The 16,017-nt window shown below is 47.9% G+C and overlaps 1 protein-coding gene across 2 annotated transcripts in view; it reads left to right on the top strand.

The window, feature by feature from the left end:
* Positions 1-16,017, top strand: part of IQSEC2 (IQ motif and Sec7 domain ArfGEF 2) — a 75,949-nt gene that overhangs the window by 14,569 nt on the left and 45,363 nt on the right. For both annotated transcript variants that reach the window (XM_054565712.1, XM_054565714.1), the window contains exon 2: positions 8,907-8,936. In XM_054565712.1, the coding sequence (XP_054421687.1) occupies positions 8,907-8,936 (30 nt within the window). The remainder of the gene's footprint in view (positions 1-8,906; positions 8,937-16,017) is intronic.

Genomic DNA, 16,017 nt, shown 5'->3' with positions numbered 1-16,017 from the left:
AGATGGGACCCCTAGAAAGGGGTCTTTCTCTCCACCTGAATTATCTTTCAGATGGCTTTTACTTTCACCTCCTACATGGTCACGATTTAGGTGGCACTTGAACTTGGGAGGCAACTTTGCTTCTCCCGTAGTGCTTCTGCACTTCCCACAAGTATGTCTCCATGCCACTTGTGGTCTAGGAAAGCTCCTGTGTGCACTCCTGGGTCAGACCACAGCTCCACACATCTTTCTAGCTACTCTATTCCCTTCCTGACCTTGCATTCAAATTGTATTGAACTGTCTAGGGTCCCCTAGGCATGGTGGACTGCTTTATGCTTCCATGCCTATGTTCCAGCTGTTCTGGCCAAGAAGGCCTTTTACCCTGTCTACATGGCAGATATCTACTTGACAACTGAAAAACATCTTCACACTCCCACTGTTCCAGGCACTGGGAAACAGTGAACAAAACAGACAAAACCTCTGCCCTGTGGAGCAGACATTCTAGTGTGTGAATGTAGGGGGCAGGGACAGAAAAGAAACAAGACGATACAGAATATATCAAATAGTAGTAAGTGCTATGGAGAAAAATAAGGTTGGGCAGGGTATTGGAGATTGCAGAGCCCAGTCAGCTCCACCATAGCCAGTATTCGCAAGACCACTATTAAGCAGACTTTTCTCGCTTAAGCATTTTCCAATGTTATGACATATTCGTTGCAACCATAACCCTTCCAACAACTTTATCTGGGTAGTGATATTATTATCTCTATAATATTGATCAAGAAACTGTGCCTTAGAGATATAAATCACATAGTTAGGAGGGGCAGAACTGGGATTTAAACCTAGGCCTGTCTGACCCAAAGCCTGTGCTCGTAACCACGAAGCCATTGTGCTCCCAGCAAGCCTCACAACTCTAGGAAGTTGGAATTATTATACCTATATTATTGTTGGGGAAACAGGTTCAGAGAGGGCAATGGACTCACCCATGGTTGCATAGCAAATAAATGGATTTGAACCCTAATCTTTCCAACACTCAAGGCCTAGGCCTTTCTACAAACCCTGAGGCTCAGCAGGGACCTATGGACTTGCCTGCATCTATATTTTGGGGGCACAGGCAAGATACACTGGAAGCCCTTGGCCCTCCACCCTTCTCTTCCCACCTGCGGCTCGTATGGAACCTTGACATGTATATGGACACCCTAGTCCAGAGCCGAGCCCCATCTATTTCTCCTTCCCCTTGGCTACATGCTGGGCTTCGCCGGTGGACCTGGATAATAAGACCATATAATTCGTGCAACTAAGCTCAAGAACCATGGACGAGGAATTCTGGGGTCCTGGGTACCTAGAGTGGAGTCTGGAAGAGAGAGGGCCAAAGATCCTGATGGATGTATTCCTTTTGCCCCGTAAGACCCTTTACCTCATGAAGAAGGGCCTCTGAAGTGTGGGGACCAGTGTAGCAGTCTCTGTTTCCCAGTACAGGCCTATGGCATTGTGATTTGTCTCGGGCTGGGCTTCAAGGGCCCCTTTGGCTTTCTGAGCTAGGTCCTGCTTTCCAGTGGGGATGGGGTGGTGTTCTGTGGGCCCGGGCCTTCAGGGTCTATGGCCAGTGAAGAACCGAGCCTTCTCAGCAAGCACTGCTAGATGTGCACACAGATCCTTAGGTCCCCTTCGCAGCATTTTGTTCATAGCACTCTCAGGATACTTATCTTCTTTTTTAAGGAACTTTAAAAAATTATATATTGAATGCATTCTTCCATTAGAAAGTTTAGAAAAACTTGGAAAAGTAGAGGAGAAAAATGTTTCCCATCATTACCACACACGAAGGCAGCCACTCAGAAAACTTACTGTATTTCCCTCATTCTCTGCCTTCTTTTCGTATAGTTGAAATGATACAGCACATATGAGATTTTCTTGCCTTTTAAAAAAGACTTTATTCATTTTTAGAGAGAGGGGAAAGGAGGGAGAAGGAGTGGGAGAGAAACATCGATGTGGGAGAGAAACATTGATCAGTTGCCTCTCGCATGCACTCCAACCAGGGACTGAACCCACAACCCAAGCATGTGCCCTGAGCAGGAATTGAACCAGCGACCTTTCGCTTTGCGGGATGACACTACAACCAACTGAGCCACGCCGGTCAGGTCCGGGCTTTCTTGCTTTTTTCTGTTAGAGCATTCCTCCATAGCACGGCACATTCTTCATAAGCATAGTTTTTAATGGCAAGGATATACCATATGTACTTAACCATCCTCTGAACATTGGGTGTAGAAGCTGGGCCCTTTGTTTTTTAGTAGTTTAAATCGTGCTACAGTGGGCACCTCTGCACATACAGCTTTTAGGGAACTTATATACCTTTCAGGGAACTGACCTTGTATAGGAACAATTGTATTCAGCTGCTTATTTCCTTCCTAGATGGTCCCTCTGACCGCTCTGATTTATTCTTAGAGTCATTCATTTATTCATTCATTCCATCACCACATACTTGCTCTGTACCTCTGTAGACCAGATGCTGGGAACTGTGGATATGGACATGGCTAAGACACAGCCCCAGACCACCAGGAGCTCCCAGTCCGCAGGAAGAGTCAGACGTGAAAATGGACACTTTCAGAACAATGTGATCAAGGCTCTGATAGAGTCAAGAAAAGGATCTTGTGGGACAACAGAAGAAGGGTTCCTCACCCAGCCTAAGGACATTAAGACAAGCTTCCTGGAGGAGGTCTTGCCTAAATAAGTCACCAGAGGATGAATAGGAGTTGGCTGGAATAAGAAGGCAAACTTCCTGTTAAACACAAGTTAAATTAAGTTATTTATCTCTGTTGCTTCCCCAAGTCCCACTGAAATATGACCACAGGAATAAAAAAAAAAAAAAAAGGTAGAAACACATAAGTTTGGAAATGCTAATCAGAAGTAAACTGTTCCATCCAAAAAGCTCCGTAAATGCTTGGGATTCAGAGGTGCTATGAACCACAAGGTAGGACAAAGTGTGGAACTGAAAACAGAAGAATATTGAAAATACTGTTAACAGACTCTCTTGGTGTTTCCCCAACCCCATTCAGTCAGGGACTCCTCCCACCCCACCCCTAACTCTGCAGCTGGAGGTCAATTCTTTGGAGAAACTGAAGAGGCTCTGGGCCTGGGGACAAAAGGCACAATGGAACAGGGGTCGAAACAAGACTGCAAGCAAAGGGATCTGCATCCAGGACACCAAAGTCAGGACCACAGGAAAGGGCAAAGGAGTCTTCTCTGGGGGAGCTAAAAGGCCTCCAAAAGATGAAATTTGCCAGTCTTCCAACAGAAGAACAGGCTTGCAGCTCAGTAACTCTGCAGTGAAGCCCACCACCTGGCAAACACCATCTACACACAGAGATTCCCATCAACTTGTTAGTGTCATGGGAACCAATAGCCAAGGAGCACCAGTCAAAGGCCCTTAAAATAGGTATATTTCACTTCCTGTAAATTAAACTGACATTAAAAAAAAAGCCTGAAGCCTTAGGTAGCCAGAGATGATCAGCTAGTACAAGCCTATTTGAGGAAGATCATCAACCTGTAACAGTGACCAAAAAAGCAAGCAAACAAACAAACAAACATAAAAAAAAAGAACTTGGAAGGGACAGAGGTAATGAAAGGAGGAGAAGAAATCTGGGAGATAAAAGATAGGGAGAGTCAAAACAAAGATTCCAACAGAAGGACCAGAGAATAAAAGGTGAGGAAATGTCCCAGGAAGCAGAATAACAAGACAAAGAGATAAACAACAGAAAAGAAAAGGTGAGAAAATTGGAGGATCAATTGAGGAAGTTCAACATCCAACAATAGGAATTCCAGTAATTGAGAATGGAGGAAACAGCAGGAAAGAAATGATCATAGACCTAATACAAGAACATGTCCAGAACCAAAGGAATGAAAATCCCACTGAGTAACCAGCAAAATAAATGATAAAAAGATCCGTACCAATGTATGCTCCTGTGAAATACCAGGGATAAAGGGAAGATCTTGTAAAGTTTCCAGAGAAAAACCATGTCATATACAAAGGATCAAGAAAAAGAATGACATTGGACTTCTCAACAGCAACACTGAAAGCTAGGAGACACAGTAGTATTAGAGTAGTCTCAAAATTCTGAGGGGACATAATTTCCAACCTAGAAGCCTATACTCAGTTGATATCAATCAAAGGTGAGGGTGTAATAAAGACATTCTCAGACATGTAAGATACAAAGATTTTATGTCCTGTGCCTTCTTCCTCAGGAAGCACTGGAGAAAGTGCTCCAGTGAAACGAAGATTTGAACTCAGAAAAAAGGATTAGGAATCTAGGAAACAGGAAGCCCAGCACAGAACCCCAGGGTTATGAAGAAGGGAGAAGATTTCAGGACAACCTTATGCAGGTCTAGAGAGCAGCTGATCTGGATTGCAGCAGGGACAACGTCTTGAACGAAAACAATATATATCTGATGGATTACCTATGTCAAAACAAAAGAATTGCACTTGTGACAGAGTTTGGGGAGAATTGATCATTTATACAAAGAAAACTATGGAAGCAAAAATAATATTAGTCAACATCAGGGAAAAGAAAAAGTTGTATGGGAAAGTAAATGTAATTATAGCGTATGATGTGATTAATTTACTATTATCATTGAGAAAGTCATAATAATGGAAACCAGTAATATTGATTTAATCAAAACTTTGTAATATGACTACAATGGTAGAATGAGAGGAGGGGACGTGTACATCTTCATGAGAACTGGCGGCTGGAGGTGGAAGTATGTGTAACAGAGCTGTATCCTCCCTGAATAGTAGGAATTCCATAATAATACATAAAACTAAAAAAATAAAACAAGAAATAGAAGTATGAGTGTGTTCTTTAGAAACAAGGAGGTAAATACAAAAAGAAAAGCAGTTAAAAGACTTGGAAACTGTCTCTGAGAGTGGGAGTTGGAGGGAGGACAGGTAGAGTGGGGAATTTGTGTTTTTTTATTATAATCCTTGTGACACCGTGTGACATGAAAATCTATATACGCATATTACTTTGGTAAAAATAAAATTTAAAAAGTGTACACACAAATTTCAAATACAGATTAGCAATATGAGGATCTACTTTAGAAACACAAACACGAATTCAGGGAAAAAAATAACTAAACTAGTTTACAAAAAGACTATTATTTTAAGATCCTTTTACAATTTGACTTTTTAACTATTTCATGTATCACTTTAATAAATTAAAAATAATTTAAAAACCATTTAAAGGGCCCAAGACCATTCCAGGTAGCAAACACTAAATGTGCTTTAATTAAAAAAAAAAAAAAAAAAAAAAAAAACCAGCTGGAAGGGCAGAGTGTGATTTAGAGCTTTGGGGAGCTGAGCCTGACCAGCAGGAGTGCTGGTGGGGAAATTACTGAATGATGGAAGCAGGAGAACCGCATCAACTGGTTTGCACTTTAGAGAAGGAAGTTGTCCATTGAAGAAACACGCAGTTAGATGGAGTGATGTTCAGGAGAGGAACTGCCTGGTTGCCCCCAGGACTAGTTCTCAGCTTTCGGAGAGACCTGCATGACTCCTGGATCAGGGTACCCACCTCCTTTTCTTCGGGACACTTCTGGGAGGTACCCTGTTTGCAGTTGCCTTTCAAGTCTCCTTTAAAAAAATCTACTTTCATTGGCATCCAATCTCCTTTCTGGTGGACACCTGATTTTTTAGACATGTTACTCAAATCCTGGCTAGAGGACCTGTCTATTTCTTTCAGGTAACTATGCATATCTTGTTTCTGATGCACTTTATTTTTTTTTTAATAAATAGTTTAGTTCCCAGGGGACAACCTTGTTTATCTAATTCCAGCTTCTTGGGAAGAGGTGCTTTATAGTTTCCCTGGGTACTATTTGTAGATTGCGCAGAGGATCAAAACTAGAGGCAAGGAATCCAATCAGAAGGTGAGGACAGAAACCCCAGTATAGCTCTCAAGGACCTACATTCTTTTCCATTATTCTGCCCTGTTGTCCTCATAACTCTCCAAAAGATTCAGGAACTTTCTGTATTTTTCCATCTGCCAGATTTTCTCTTGTATCTGGAAGCAGAAACATGGAAATCCTTGGTCAGGTTACATGCCTGAGTTTTTAGTTAAGAAAATATGGTCATTATACTCATAGGATTCAGTGCATTACTGTCCAGTAAGCATCACCCCTGAGGATGGGAATTGGCAGAACTGATCCTTTGAGAAGCTTGAGGTCCTCAGTGGCCTTTCCTTAGGAGAAGCCTGTGCGACTGGCAGGAGTAATCCATCTCCTCTCCCGACGTGGACTGATAAAGGGAGGCCTGCTACCTCGGTCTTTGCTTCTTCATGTAGACAGCTGAACCTGGTTGATAAAAGAGAGCAACTTTGGGATTCTGAAGAAACTAAATGTTTTAGGCCTGAAGATTGTTTGGAACTCAACTAACAGAGCTTCATTGTTTTATAGATGAGAAATCGACATCCAGAGAGCAGTGACTTGTCCAAGTCTATGTACACTGCCAGTTAGGGAAGGAGCCGTAATAGAACCCAGCATTCTTTCTATGAGTCTATGCTGCCCCCCAAAAGAATGGTGGCCCAACTTCTTGGAGTAAGAGGTGGATTGACCATTGGGTAGGCCATGAGCCCCGAAGAGGTGTTAATCAGGATTATTATCTATGCATAGTTAATAATACACTAAGTGCATAAGGGGCTGCAAACCCCTGGGGTGGAAGCACCCTATGTTGAGGGTCACATGATGTCGTATACCCCCAGACCAGTAAAAATCAGCCTGCAATGAGGAGGACTGGCTAATTCACTCTGCATCATGGCTCCCCTTAGCTGCCATCTTGAGGACTGTAACATCCCTCAGAAGGGCTCTAGAGAGGAAGGGTCCATCTTGACTTTGGGGAACCAGGATAAGGAAAGCTACATTAACCATGTGCAAGTGCCCACGTTCCAAGGACAGTGGAACGTGGTAGTAAAAGCATAAGCTTTGGGGTTCACACCAAGCTCCCCTTACTTGTGTGACATTTTGACTTCTCAGTCTCAGTTTTATCATCTTAAAATTGGATGAGGGATTTCCACTTTACAGGATCAAAGGAAATAACATACAAAAAGAGCCTGACACCTTGCCCAGTGTGTGGTAGGTGCTTAGCAATTGTTCACAGAAGAAAGGAGATTAGAATGTGTGTCACTCTAAAGTCGATTGGGGCAGGGGGCCAATTCGTGAGCTCCTTGAGGGTCTGTATTCCCGGGTAGGGACCTGGTTAGAGTAGACTGCGTAAGTGTGTGTCGGGGTTTGGGGGCGCGGTAGGGTAGCAAGGAGACCTGCCTGCCTGGAGCAGAGGGTTAATGTTAGGAATAGAGACTGAGGGGCTTAGCTTCCATTCTGTTGGTAATTGGGGAGTCCCTGAAGTTAGGGCCCTCCGACCTGGTACCTGTGAATAATTGGGCCAGGCCGTGGAAGCAATCTTGTTGCTGCAGAGTCAGATGGAAAGTTTTACTAAATGTGAAAAGGTGCTCTGTGGCTCGGGTACTCCATCCCTTTAGGGGGCGGCGAAGGCTAAAGGTGTGACCCACTGGCAGGCACTATGCCAAGCCAAGCCTCACAGCCCCACCCACAAGGGGAGGGATTCTTACCATCCCACCCCCATTTTACAAGTGAAAAGGCTGAGGCGGGTCACAGGGGAGTGCCTTCCCCCAGGATTATGCGGCTAGTAAGTAGCAGAACTGGAATTGCCCACTGTCTGAGCTCCAGCACCCTCAGGCTTGCCTGCCCCACCTTGTTGGTGGGTGCTCCATTCACTCTTCCAAAAACTACTCTCTGAGGTCCACCTGCTTCCTGGGTGTCCCTCTCTCACTTTGCACTCAGCATAGATGATGCTCCCCTCACTTAAGGTCACATCATGATTCTCTTACCTGAGAACAGAGCCCGCAATGTGTTCATGTCTCTCGCCTCTGGAGTGCGGGACGGTTGGGGGAGGGGGGTAAAGAAGGAGAGAGAAGACAGCAGGCATGATGAAGGCACTTCCCATAGTTTCCCACTTCTTCCAAGTTCCCTGGTCCTTCTTCCAGCCCTTGGCCACCCCCAAAGCGACAATGCACCAAGTTCCTTTGTGCTCCCCACTCCTCTGCGGGTGCAACCCCCACCCCCAGCTCTTCAGAGGAGCAGCGGAGGGGTGTGGTTCAGATTTCACTCATTCCCTCATTTCCCTCAAAGCCGTCCCCCATTCCATTGTCTTTCATTGCCCTTCCTTTGCCTCTGAGGCGGCTCACAATGAAGAGGGCAGACCAATGTAGTAGAAAGGAGACCAGCAGCTGACTCACCCACCCTCTCAGCCTGGTTCTCTTCATCTGGAAAATAAGCAGGTTGGACCAGGCAATTGCCAAAGCATTTTCTATGTTGTTAATAATACCTGGCACTTGTCTGCTGGTTTCCAAAGGACTTAATCACCCCAACAGCCCTGTGAGAATTGGCTTTATGTTACAAGAGGGGAAACTGAGGCTCAGGTTCTGAGAGGGGAAGTGACTTGCCCGGGTCCCAGGGCTAGAAGGTGGGAGAGCCAATATCTGAGACTTGGTCTGTCTGTGTTCAAAGCCTGGACTTTGTCCCTGCCCACAGCTGCTGGCTGCCACTCAGCTACACTGAGGGAAGACCTCACTCCTCACCTTGACCCACCAGGCCCACATGGCCTGTTCCCAGCACCTCTTTGACCTCACCTCCGACCACTCTTCCCCTTGCTCACTCCACTCCAACTACACTGTCCTTCTCCCTGTCCCAGCAACTGTCCAGGCCCTTTGCCATCTCAAGCTGTACCAGCTCTTTGCTCTGCCTGAAATACCTTACCCCTCATTTTCATGATGTGTGTTAGGATTCGAGGCCACTGTATGTGGTAGAGGGAGAAGGAGTGAGAGTGTATATTGACTGTCATTTTTTTCCCTCTGCTTCCCTTTCAGATCCGATGGTGAAAATTCCAGAACAGTCAGGTCAGTACCTTCTTTCTTTAATAGTAGTCAGGAGATGGGGCAGGGACTGGGGTGGGGGGCCTTTGGTTTGCTACCTCAGGATCCATGGGCAGGGGTGGGGGCCAACTCCAAGGGTTTTGTCCCATTGCTATTAGGGGTGGGTATGGAGTCGGGCGGGAGGGCTGGGGCGAGTGTGGCAGGCGTGGGGAGGGAGTTGAAACCGTTCCTCAGTCTTTCTGATCCGAGCGGACTCGCGGGCTAGGCTGAACCCTGGAGGGGTTCATGGGAACTGCCCAGGTGGGAAAACTGACCCACAGAGCGTTCAGCTCTGGCCCTGGGACCTGCTCAGATTTCTCCTCCTAGAAGAGGGCTCAATAAATGTGGGACTTCCCTGGTCTGGCTTTCATGTTCCACCCTGAACGACTGTAGCTCTGAGGAGTGGGATTTGGATGGACTTTTGATGGGACATGTTCTACATATTAGAAATACACATCATGGTGACAAGTGCACATGTTTTTTGTTTGTTTGTTTGCTTTTGTGTGCTTGGTGAAAAAGGTTTACAAGCTTCAGTAAGTTTTCAGGGTGTGATCAATTTGCCACTTGAAGAGGCAGGAATAAAACTGGGTTAGAGACAAGGGCTATTTGTCTATTTCCCCGGCCTGAACCCATCAGAGGCTTCATGAAGACACAAGTGCTAAGTGTAGGAACGAAGTGGGAATGGTGGAGGGGTCTCAGAAGAGGGCCCACTAGTCTTAGCATTCAGGTCAGGGGTGACGGGGTGGGCCTCGAAGATGAGATGGGCCCAGGCAACAGAGGCAGGGGATGGGTGAGTGAGGTCCCAGCCAGGGCTGCAACTAGCGTATACAGCACCTTCATAATGAGTAGAATCCACGGAGAGTGGCAGTTGGAGGAATGATCCCTTTCCACTGGCCTACAAGCAGCCCATCAACAGGGTTTCCGGCTCAGTGAGCAGAGCACAGGTTGGATTCAGCCCCCACTCATGCCCTCTTGGCTGTGAACCCTTGCGCAGGGCACAGCTTGTCCAACCATATGCAGCAGCCCAAGTCCTGGCATCCGGGCAGTGGATATGGGAGGGGGCAGAAGAACCTAGCACACAGACAGAGGTGCATAATGAGACACGCTGTACCTAGCATCCCAGGCAGGCGGTACGGGGTGAGCGCACTGATGCCCAGGGCCAGGCTCGGGGCTGTGGAATGGGAGCATGCCTGGGCCAGCAGGCAATCAAGAGGAATGTGATGGCCACAGTCAGGCCCTGCGTCCATGACAGGACACAGTCAGTCCCTGCCCGTGCACGCAGTGAAGAATAGGACATGGGCACAGCCTGATCTAGCGTTTAGGAAGGCACTAGTCTCAAAAAGGACACGGATCCTACTGGCCCGCTGTGGGTTTAGAGAAAGGCAATTTGGGCTGACTCCCAGCACAGGCCCCCAGGCATTCCTGCTGATATGCCTGGTACTTGTCGAGGGACAGATTGAAGGTGTCTCTTGCTCTGAGCTCCTCCCAGCAGGGGAGTTCCTGAGACCTGTAACTCAGGGCATTTAGTAATTATCATAATCATAAGTCACATGGTGCTATAAGTTGGGCCTTTGCAACTTACTGAAGTTGTCAAGGACTTTCTTTTGTTTGATCCTCCCAGTGACACTGTAGGCGGAACCTGGGCCGGCCTTATCATCATTGTTTTACAGTTGAGGAAACTGTGGCTCGGCCTGGTTTCCCCACAGCCACACAACTAATGTTTGGCTGAGCCTGGATTCAAACCCAGGTCTGCCTGGCACAAAGCCCAGAGCCCAGCCCACGCCCCTGCGGGAGCTGTTAGAAGCCTTGCAGATAATAGTAATCGTCCTTATCCTTATCCTAATATTAGTAATAATAGCAGTTATCATTTGCTCCTCACATTCTAAGAACTCTGAACATGTTCTTATTTAATGCTCACAGCATCCCTATTAGACATAGATTAGGATCCTTGATTTACAGATGAGGGATATGAAGTTCCTGAGGGGGTCAGTGACTTGCCCAAGAAAGAGCAGTGGGGCCTGGTGGCATCGCTCTGACCCACACCCTGGGCTATCTGGGTCCAAAGCCAGCATCTGTGTTCCTAGCCTCCATCCTGGGCTCACAGTCATAGAAGATACAGGGGCCTTGAGGATTCAGCAACTGGAGAAGTAAGGGTCGGACTTGGGCTATGAAAGGGACTTAAAACATAGCACTTGTGGGGCAAGATCTTGCAAACATGGCAGGAAGACTAACTGAGAACAGTGGCCAGCTGGGACTGTCTGAGGATGCTCTCAGTACCTGCGTGTAAATTCCTGAGCTCACTTCAGCTAGGGGTCGGGGATGGCTTCCAGGAGAAGGCGGCATCTAAGCTGGGCTGTGGAGGACTCTGCGTATGGAGGGCATCGCTGGAAGCAGAACCAGCGTGCCCAGGAAGTGAGCATGGGGTTAGAGATGGTGGTGGTCAGCTGAGCTAAAACAGATCTGGGAAAGGCAAGGAAAGGCTCAAATGTTAAAGATGGGAGCGTTGGTCAAGGCTGGGTCACAGACACCTGTCATCAGTGAGGAGCCGGGGAAGTTTGGAGGAGAGGCTGGGCTCTGCAGCGTAACAAAGGAAGCAAAGGGCTGCGTTTATGGCTAAGTCACTTTCTAGATACATGACTTCGGACAAATCTGTTCATTCTTTGGAACCCCAGTGTCCTCCTCTAATGAACGTGTGTGCGAGTTAAGGGGAAGTGTTCAGAGGATAGGAGAAACACCATGGAGGAGCATTAGGCCGCGGCTGTGTTGGAAGCAAAACAGCAAGGAGTGAGCAGAATTGGTGGACTGAACGCCCTGGGGGCAAGGCCCAGGCCTGAGGGCTTCCAAGTGCGGGGTGCCAGAGGAAGTGTGGAGTCTAATTAGAGCTGAACAGCTTGTGTTGCAGGAGGGCTGTGGGTAGAGGAAGGTGGCTGGACTTCCTGTAGATCCTTGAGAAGTTGTCAAACCTCCAGGCACCTTAAGCCAAGGTCCAGAGCAGGACTGGCAGTGGCTCAAGGTCACAAAGCTAGCTCTCAGCAGAGCCTGCTTCCTGGCCGTGTGTTCTTTGTGAAGTCACTTAACTTCTCCGATCCATATTAGTTTCCTCATCGGTAAAGTGAGGATAATAATTCTGACCTCTGTGGGTCGATGAGACAACTTTAACAGTAAAGCGAAGCTCGGCTTAAAACAGTGGGCAAGACATTGGTGTGCTCTCTGCCCTCCCCTAACCCAGTCCATTGTCATATGCTGAATAGTCAAGCTTGAGAAGTGTGAAGTGTAGAACTTGAAAACGAGCAGGAGGGGCCCATACCTCTGCCACCAGAAGCAGAAGGAGCCCGTTCCTAGAGGCGCCGCCTCTGCAGTTGGGGTCAGGCTGGAACTGGGCAGTGGGGGGACTAGGGACCAGGCTGGGGTTGCTAGGCATGCAAAGATGAGAGCTGGAGGAGGCGGCCTGTTGCTAGGGAAGGAGAGTGGGGAGCGGCTGACACCGAGGAGCCAGGGATGTCCCCATGGCAACTGGAGCCGCTGCAATCTCAGGAAGAGAGGTGGGAGGAGGAGCCACTGCTGGCTCTGCTCCCAGAGGAGGCCTCCCACTCTGGGCCTCAGTGCCCCCATCTGTCCATCGGGAGTCTGGATTAGATAATCCCGAAAATTCTTCCTTGTTTTGACCTCCTGGTAATCTGGGGTGGCCGAGACCTCACTGACGGACGACCTTCCTCACTGACGGGCTTGCATGTCTAAGACGCCACCAGTCCCCAGAGCAGCCCGAACGGCATGGACTCTTCCCTCCTGTGCTGCATCCTGTTTGCTACAGCCTGGGTGCCCGCCCCGTCCAGCTGTCTGTTGCAATCACTTCCTTTGCCTGGAAGCTTGTCACTTACTACCTGCTGAAAGCGCTCTGCGGGGCACAACTGCAGTCCTGCCCACTCTGGGAAGGCTTCTCTGCCTGCTTCCTCCCTCCTGGGCTTCTTTGGCTCCAAAGGCCTGAGTTCCTCCTGCTCTCCTTAGCAATCACTGCTGCAATTTATCAAGCTGCTTCTAAGAGCTGGGCTCCACACAGGACACTTGACAGGCTGAAATCTTTACAGTAAACCTATGGTGTCATGTCGCAAATCCCATTTTACATAAGAGACAGTGCCCTGAGAGCTTATGTGACTTGTCTGCGGTCCCCTGGGTAGTATGTGGTGGAGCCAGGCCTGGAACCCAGCTCCGTGTAAGTGCTGCCGCGCCAGGCCTAAGGCGGGTGATCATGAAAGCTATGTTATATGCCGGGCACCATGCTGGGCACTTTCCTGTATCCTCCCATTTAATCCTCACGATAATCCTATAGGGTATATATTCTTGTTATTTTACAGATGAGGAAACGGAGGCTTAGAGAGCTAAAATGATTCCCCCTTTGGTAGAACTAGGATAGGAATCTAGACTATCGGAGTTGCAGTCGCCACGCTGTGCTGTACCGGGGTTAACCCGGTCACATTCACAAGTACCACAGAGCATTCCCGATATACCAGGCCTGTGTTGTGTGATCCTTGGGGCAAGAGAGAGCTGAGACAGAAGCAGGGTAGAGACGCAGATAAGCCAGTTCTGGCAAGCCCAATGGGAGCGTGCTGCTGAGGAGAAGCCAGTCGTAAGGACAAGAGTCTGGAAGGGGTGGAGCTGAAATCTGACAGTAGGACAGAGGAGGAGGGAGGCGGGGGAAGTTGGGTAATTTTCCCAAAGAAGGTACCTTTCCAGGAAGCTCACAAGAGACAAGAAGGAGCAAGGGGGCCTCCCTCCTCTTCCCGTTTGCGCTCCCTTGCCCCCAACCTGGCCCAGCCCCAGGAAGTAGGTGACCCCTAAGCTGGCTGCGTGCCTGGTTGGCACCAAAATAAACTTCTCTGTCTTCCCCTCCCCTCGCTTCTGTCCCCTCTGTCCTGGCTTTAATTAGCAGCCCTGGGGATGAGTCATTTGGCAGCTGGGGAGGGAGGCTGCTCAGCGCCCAGCGAAGCCTCCACTCCTGGCCCAAGCGGAGCCTCGCAAGCAACGCGCTGTGTTCCTGCACGTGGGTGCACTCCTGCCGGCCGGCCAGCCATTTCCATGCGGGCGTGAGGAGTGCAGAGGCAGCACTACATGCTACTGCGTGTCCGTGTGTGTGTGTCAGGGTGTCTGCATAGGAGCATATCTGGTTGTTGCTGCCTTTGTTCCTGTGTGCCACTGGATGTCAGTGTGTGTGCATGTGTGGCTTTAGCGTTTGTCTGTGGTAGAAAGTGTCAGGAAATGAGGGAGCATTTGGGTGAACAAACACAAACGCTTTATAATTACATTCACCCCTCCCTACATAAGTGTTCTCTTTGCGTTTTTGCTTATGCAAGCCCTGCACTTATATCCCCAGTTTTCCCTCGTCTTAGCCTGAGTGCGTTTTGTTGCAGGGAACAGAAGCCGGCTCAAATTCGCTCAAGAATAAAGGGTGGGGGAATCTATTGTGAGGCTACTTCTCACAAAATCTAAGAACAGTAAATGAAGTAGAGCCAGGCCTCACCCACTGGAAGTGGGACCCAGAAGTCAAGGACCAAGGGACCAGGATCGATCGATCTATCTATCTATCTATCTATCTATCTATCTATCTATCTATCTATCTCTATCTCTATCTCTGGCGCCCATGCCTTGGCTCCCATTTCTCATGGCTTGCCTGGTCCCTGTCATCTCTTTGTCATTGACTCCTGTCTCTGGACTGTCTTCCTCTGCTTTCACACAGCCTGATGTGGCCACCAACCTGGAAGCAATGTGACCTTCTGGCTTCAGGGTCCACCGCCATATGACTGCAGCGTTTCTGTCTGGCCTGTGGTAACACGAGGTGGCAAGGGGCTCGAGGTGGGAGTCAATTCCCTTCAAAGCAGACGAGGGTAGAGAGGTCAAATACTTGATGCTTGGCCTCTGCAGCAACCACAGTTTTTGTGTCCACAGTAAGGCTGGAGCCGGGGTGGCAGTCTGCTCAGAGGCCCATGATTGTAAGGTTGCATCAAGGTTTTGTTTCCTACTGTAATGCAAATTGACCTTTGCTCACTGTGCTTTCAAATTTCATGTTCTTGCATCAAAATGCCCTGTTTTATCTAAAAATCTCCCCTTATTTTATGCCGAAACAGCTTTTAAGTGCACAGTGACTATTGCCATTGCTCGCAGTATGTGGGGATTTTCATAGCCTCAGAACAACTGGCATAATGCTACTCATGGTACAGCTGCTGCCAAGTTCTTGGTTGCTTCAGGAATTTTTACATTTTATTAGTGCAGCAACTGAATTTATAGTTATCCCCAGTATATAATTATAAGCACACATTATCAATATTATCAGCTTGACGCTTGAGCTTAGTTTTCCATTAATACAAACCCTGCAGTTTTTACATTAATTACAGAGGGAATTAATGACCCCTTGGACAAGTTTTCACCTATGAGTAAAGAGTTTGGAACCAGCTGTGCCTTTAATGACTGTTCTCCAGACGCAGGAGCAATGTCCACGGCTCTGACCTCAGCCTTGGCCTCCCATTTCCTGGCTGAGGCTAGAGGCTGCCCACCTCCTTCTCGGGAGCCTCTTGTTTCTGCTGTGGCACATAGCAGGTGCTGTTGTTATTTCTAATAAAAACGATACTTTTCTTATTATTGTTAAAGCCATCTTCCACCCTGGCTGGTGTGGCTCAGTGAATGGGTCGCTGGTTCGGTTCCCAGTCAGGGCACATGCCTGGGTTGCAGGCCAGGTTCCCAGTAAGTGGCACACAAGAGGCAACCGCACGTTGATGTTTCTCTCCCTCTCTTTCTCCTTCCCTTCCCCTCTCTCTGTAAATAAATAGATAAAATCTTTTCTTTTAAAAGCCATCTTCCACATGTAAATGGTAAACCCAAGTGGGTGAAATCATCCCAGGCTCAGGGAGAGTCTCCTTCAGCTCCTCCCCTCCCTTCTTCCACAATTCCAAATATTAAGAATTGCTTTGATTCTAAAAATGTCTGCTATGTATCAGGGTACTGTTAGGGAGCACTCAACCCACATTATCTTTAATCTTCCTGGCTGCCCTGCCAAGTAGTGATGATTATATCCACT

This window comes from Pteronotus mesoamericanus, unplaced genomic scaffold (genome assembly GCF_021234165.1).
Source record: "Pteronotus mesoamericanus isolate MK-2021 breed Mesoamerican mustached bat unplaced genomic scaffold, CSHL_Meso_final contig_166, whole genome shotgun sequence".
NCBI lineage: Eukaryota > Metazoa > Chordata > Mammalia > Chiroptera > Mormoopidae > Pteronotus > Pteronotus mesoamericanus.
This window is presented reverse-complemented; position numbering and strand designations above follow the sequence as displayed.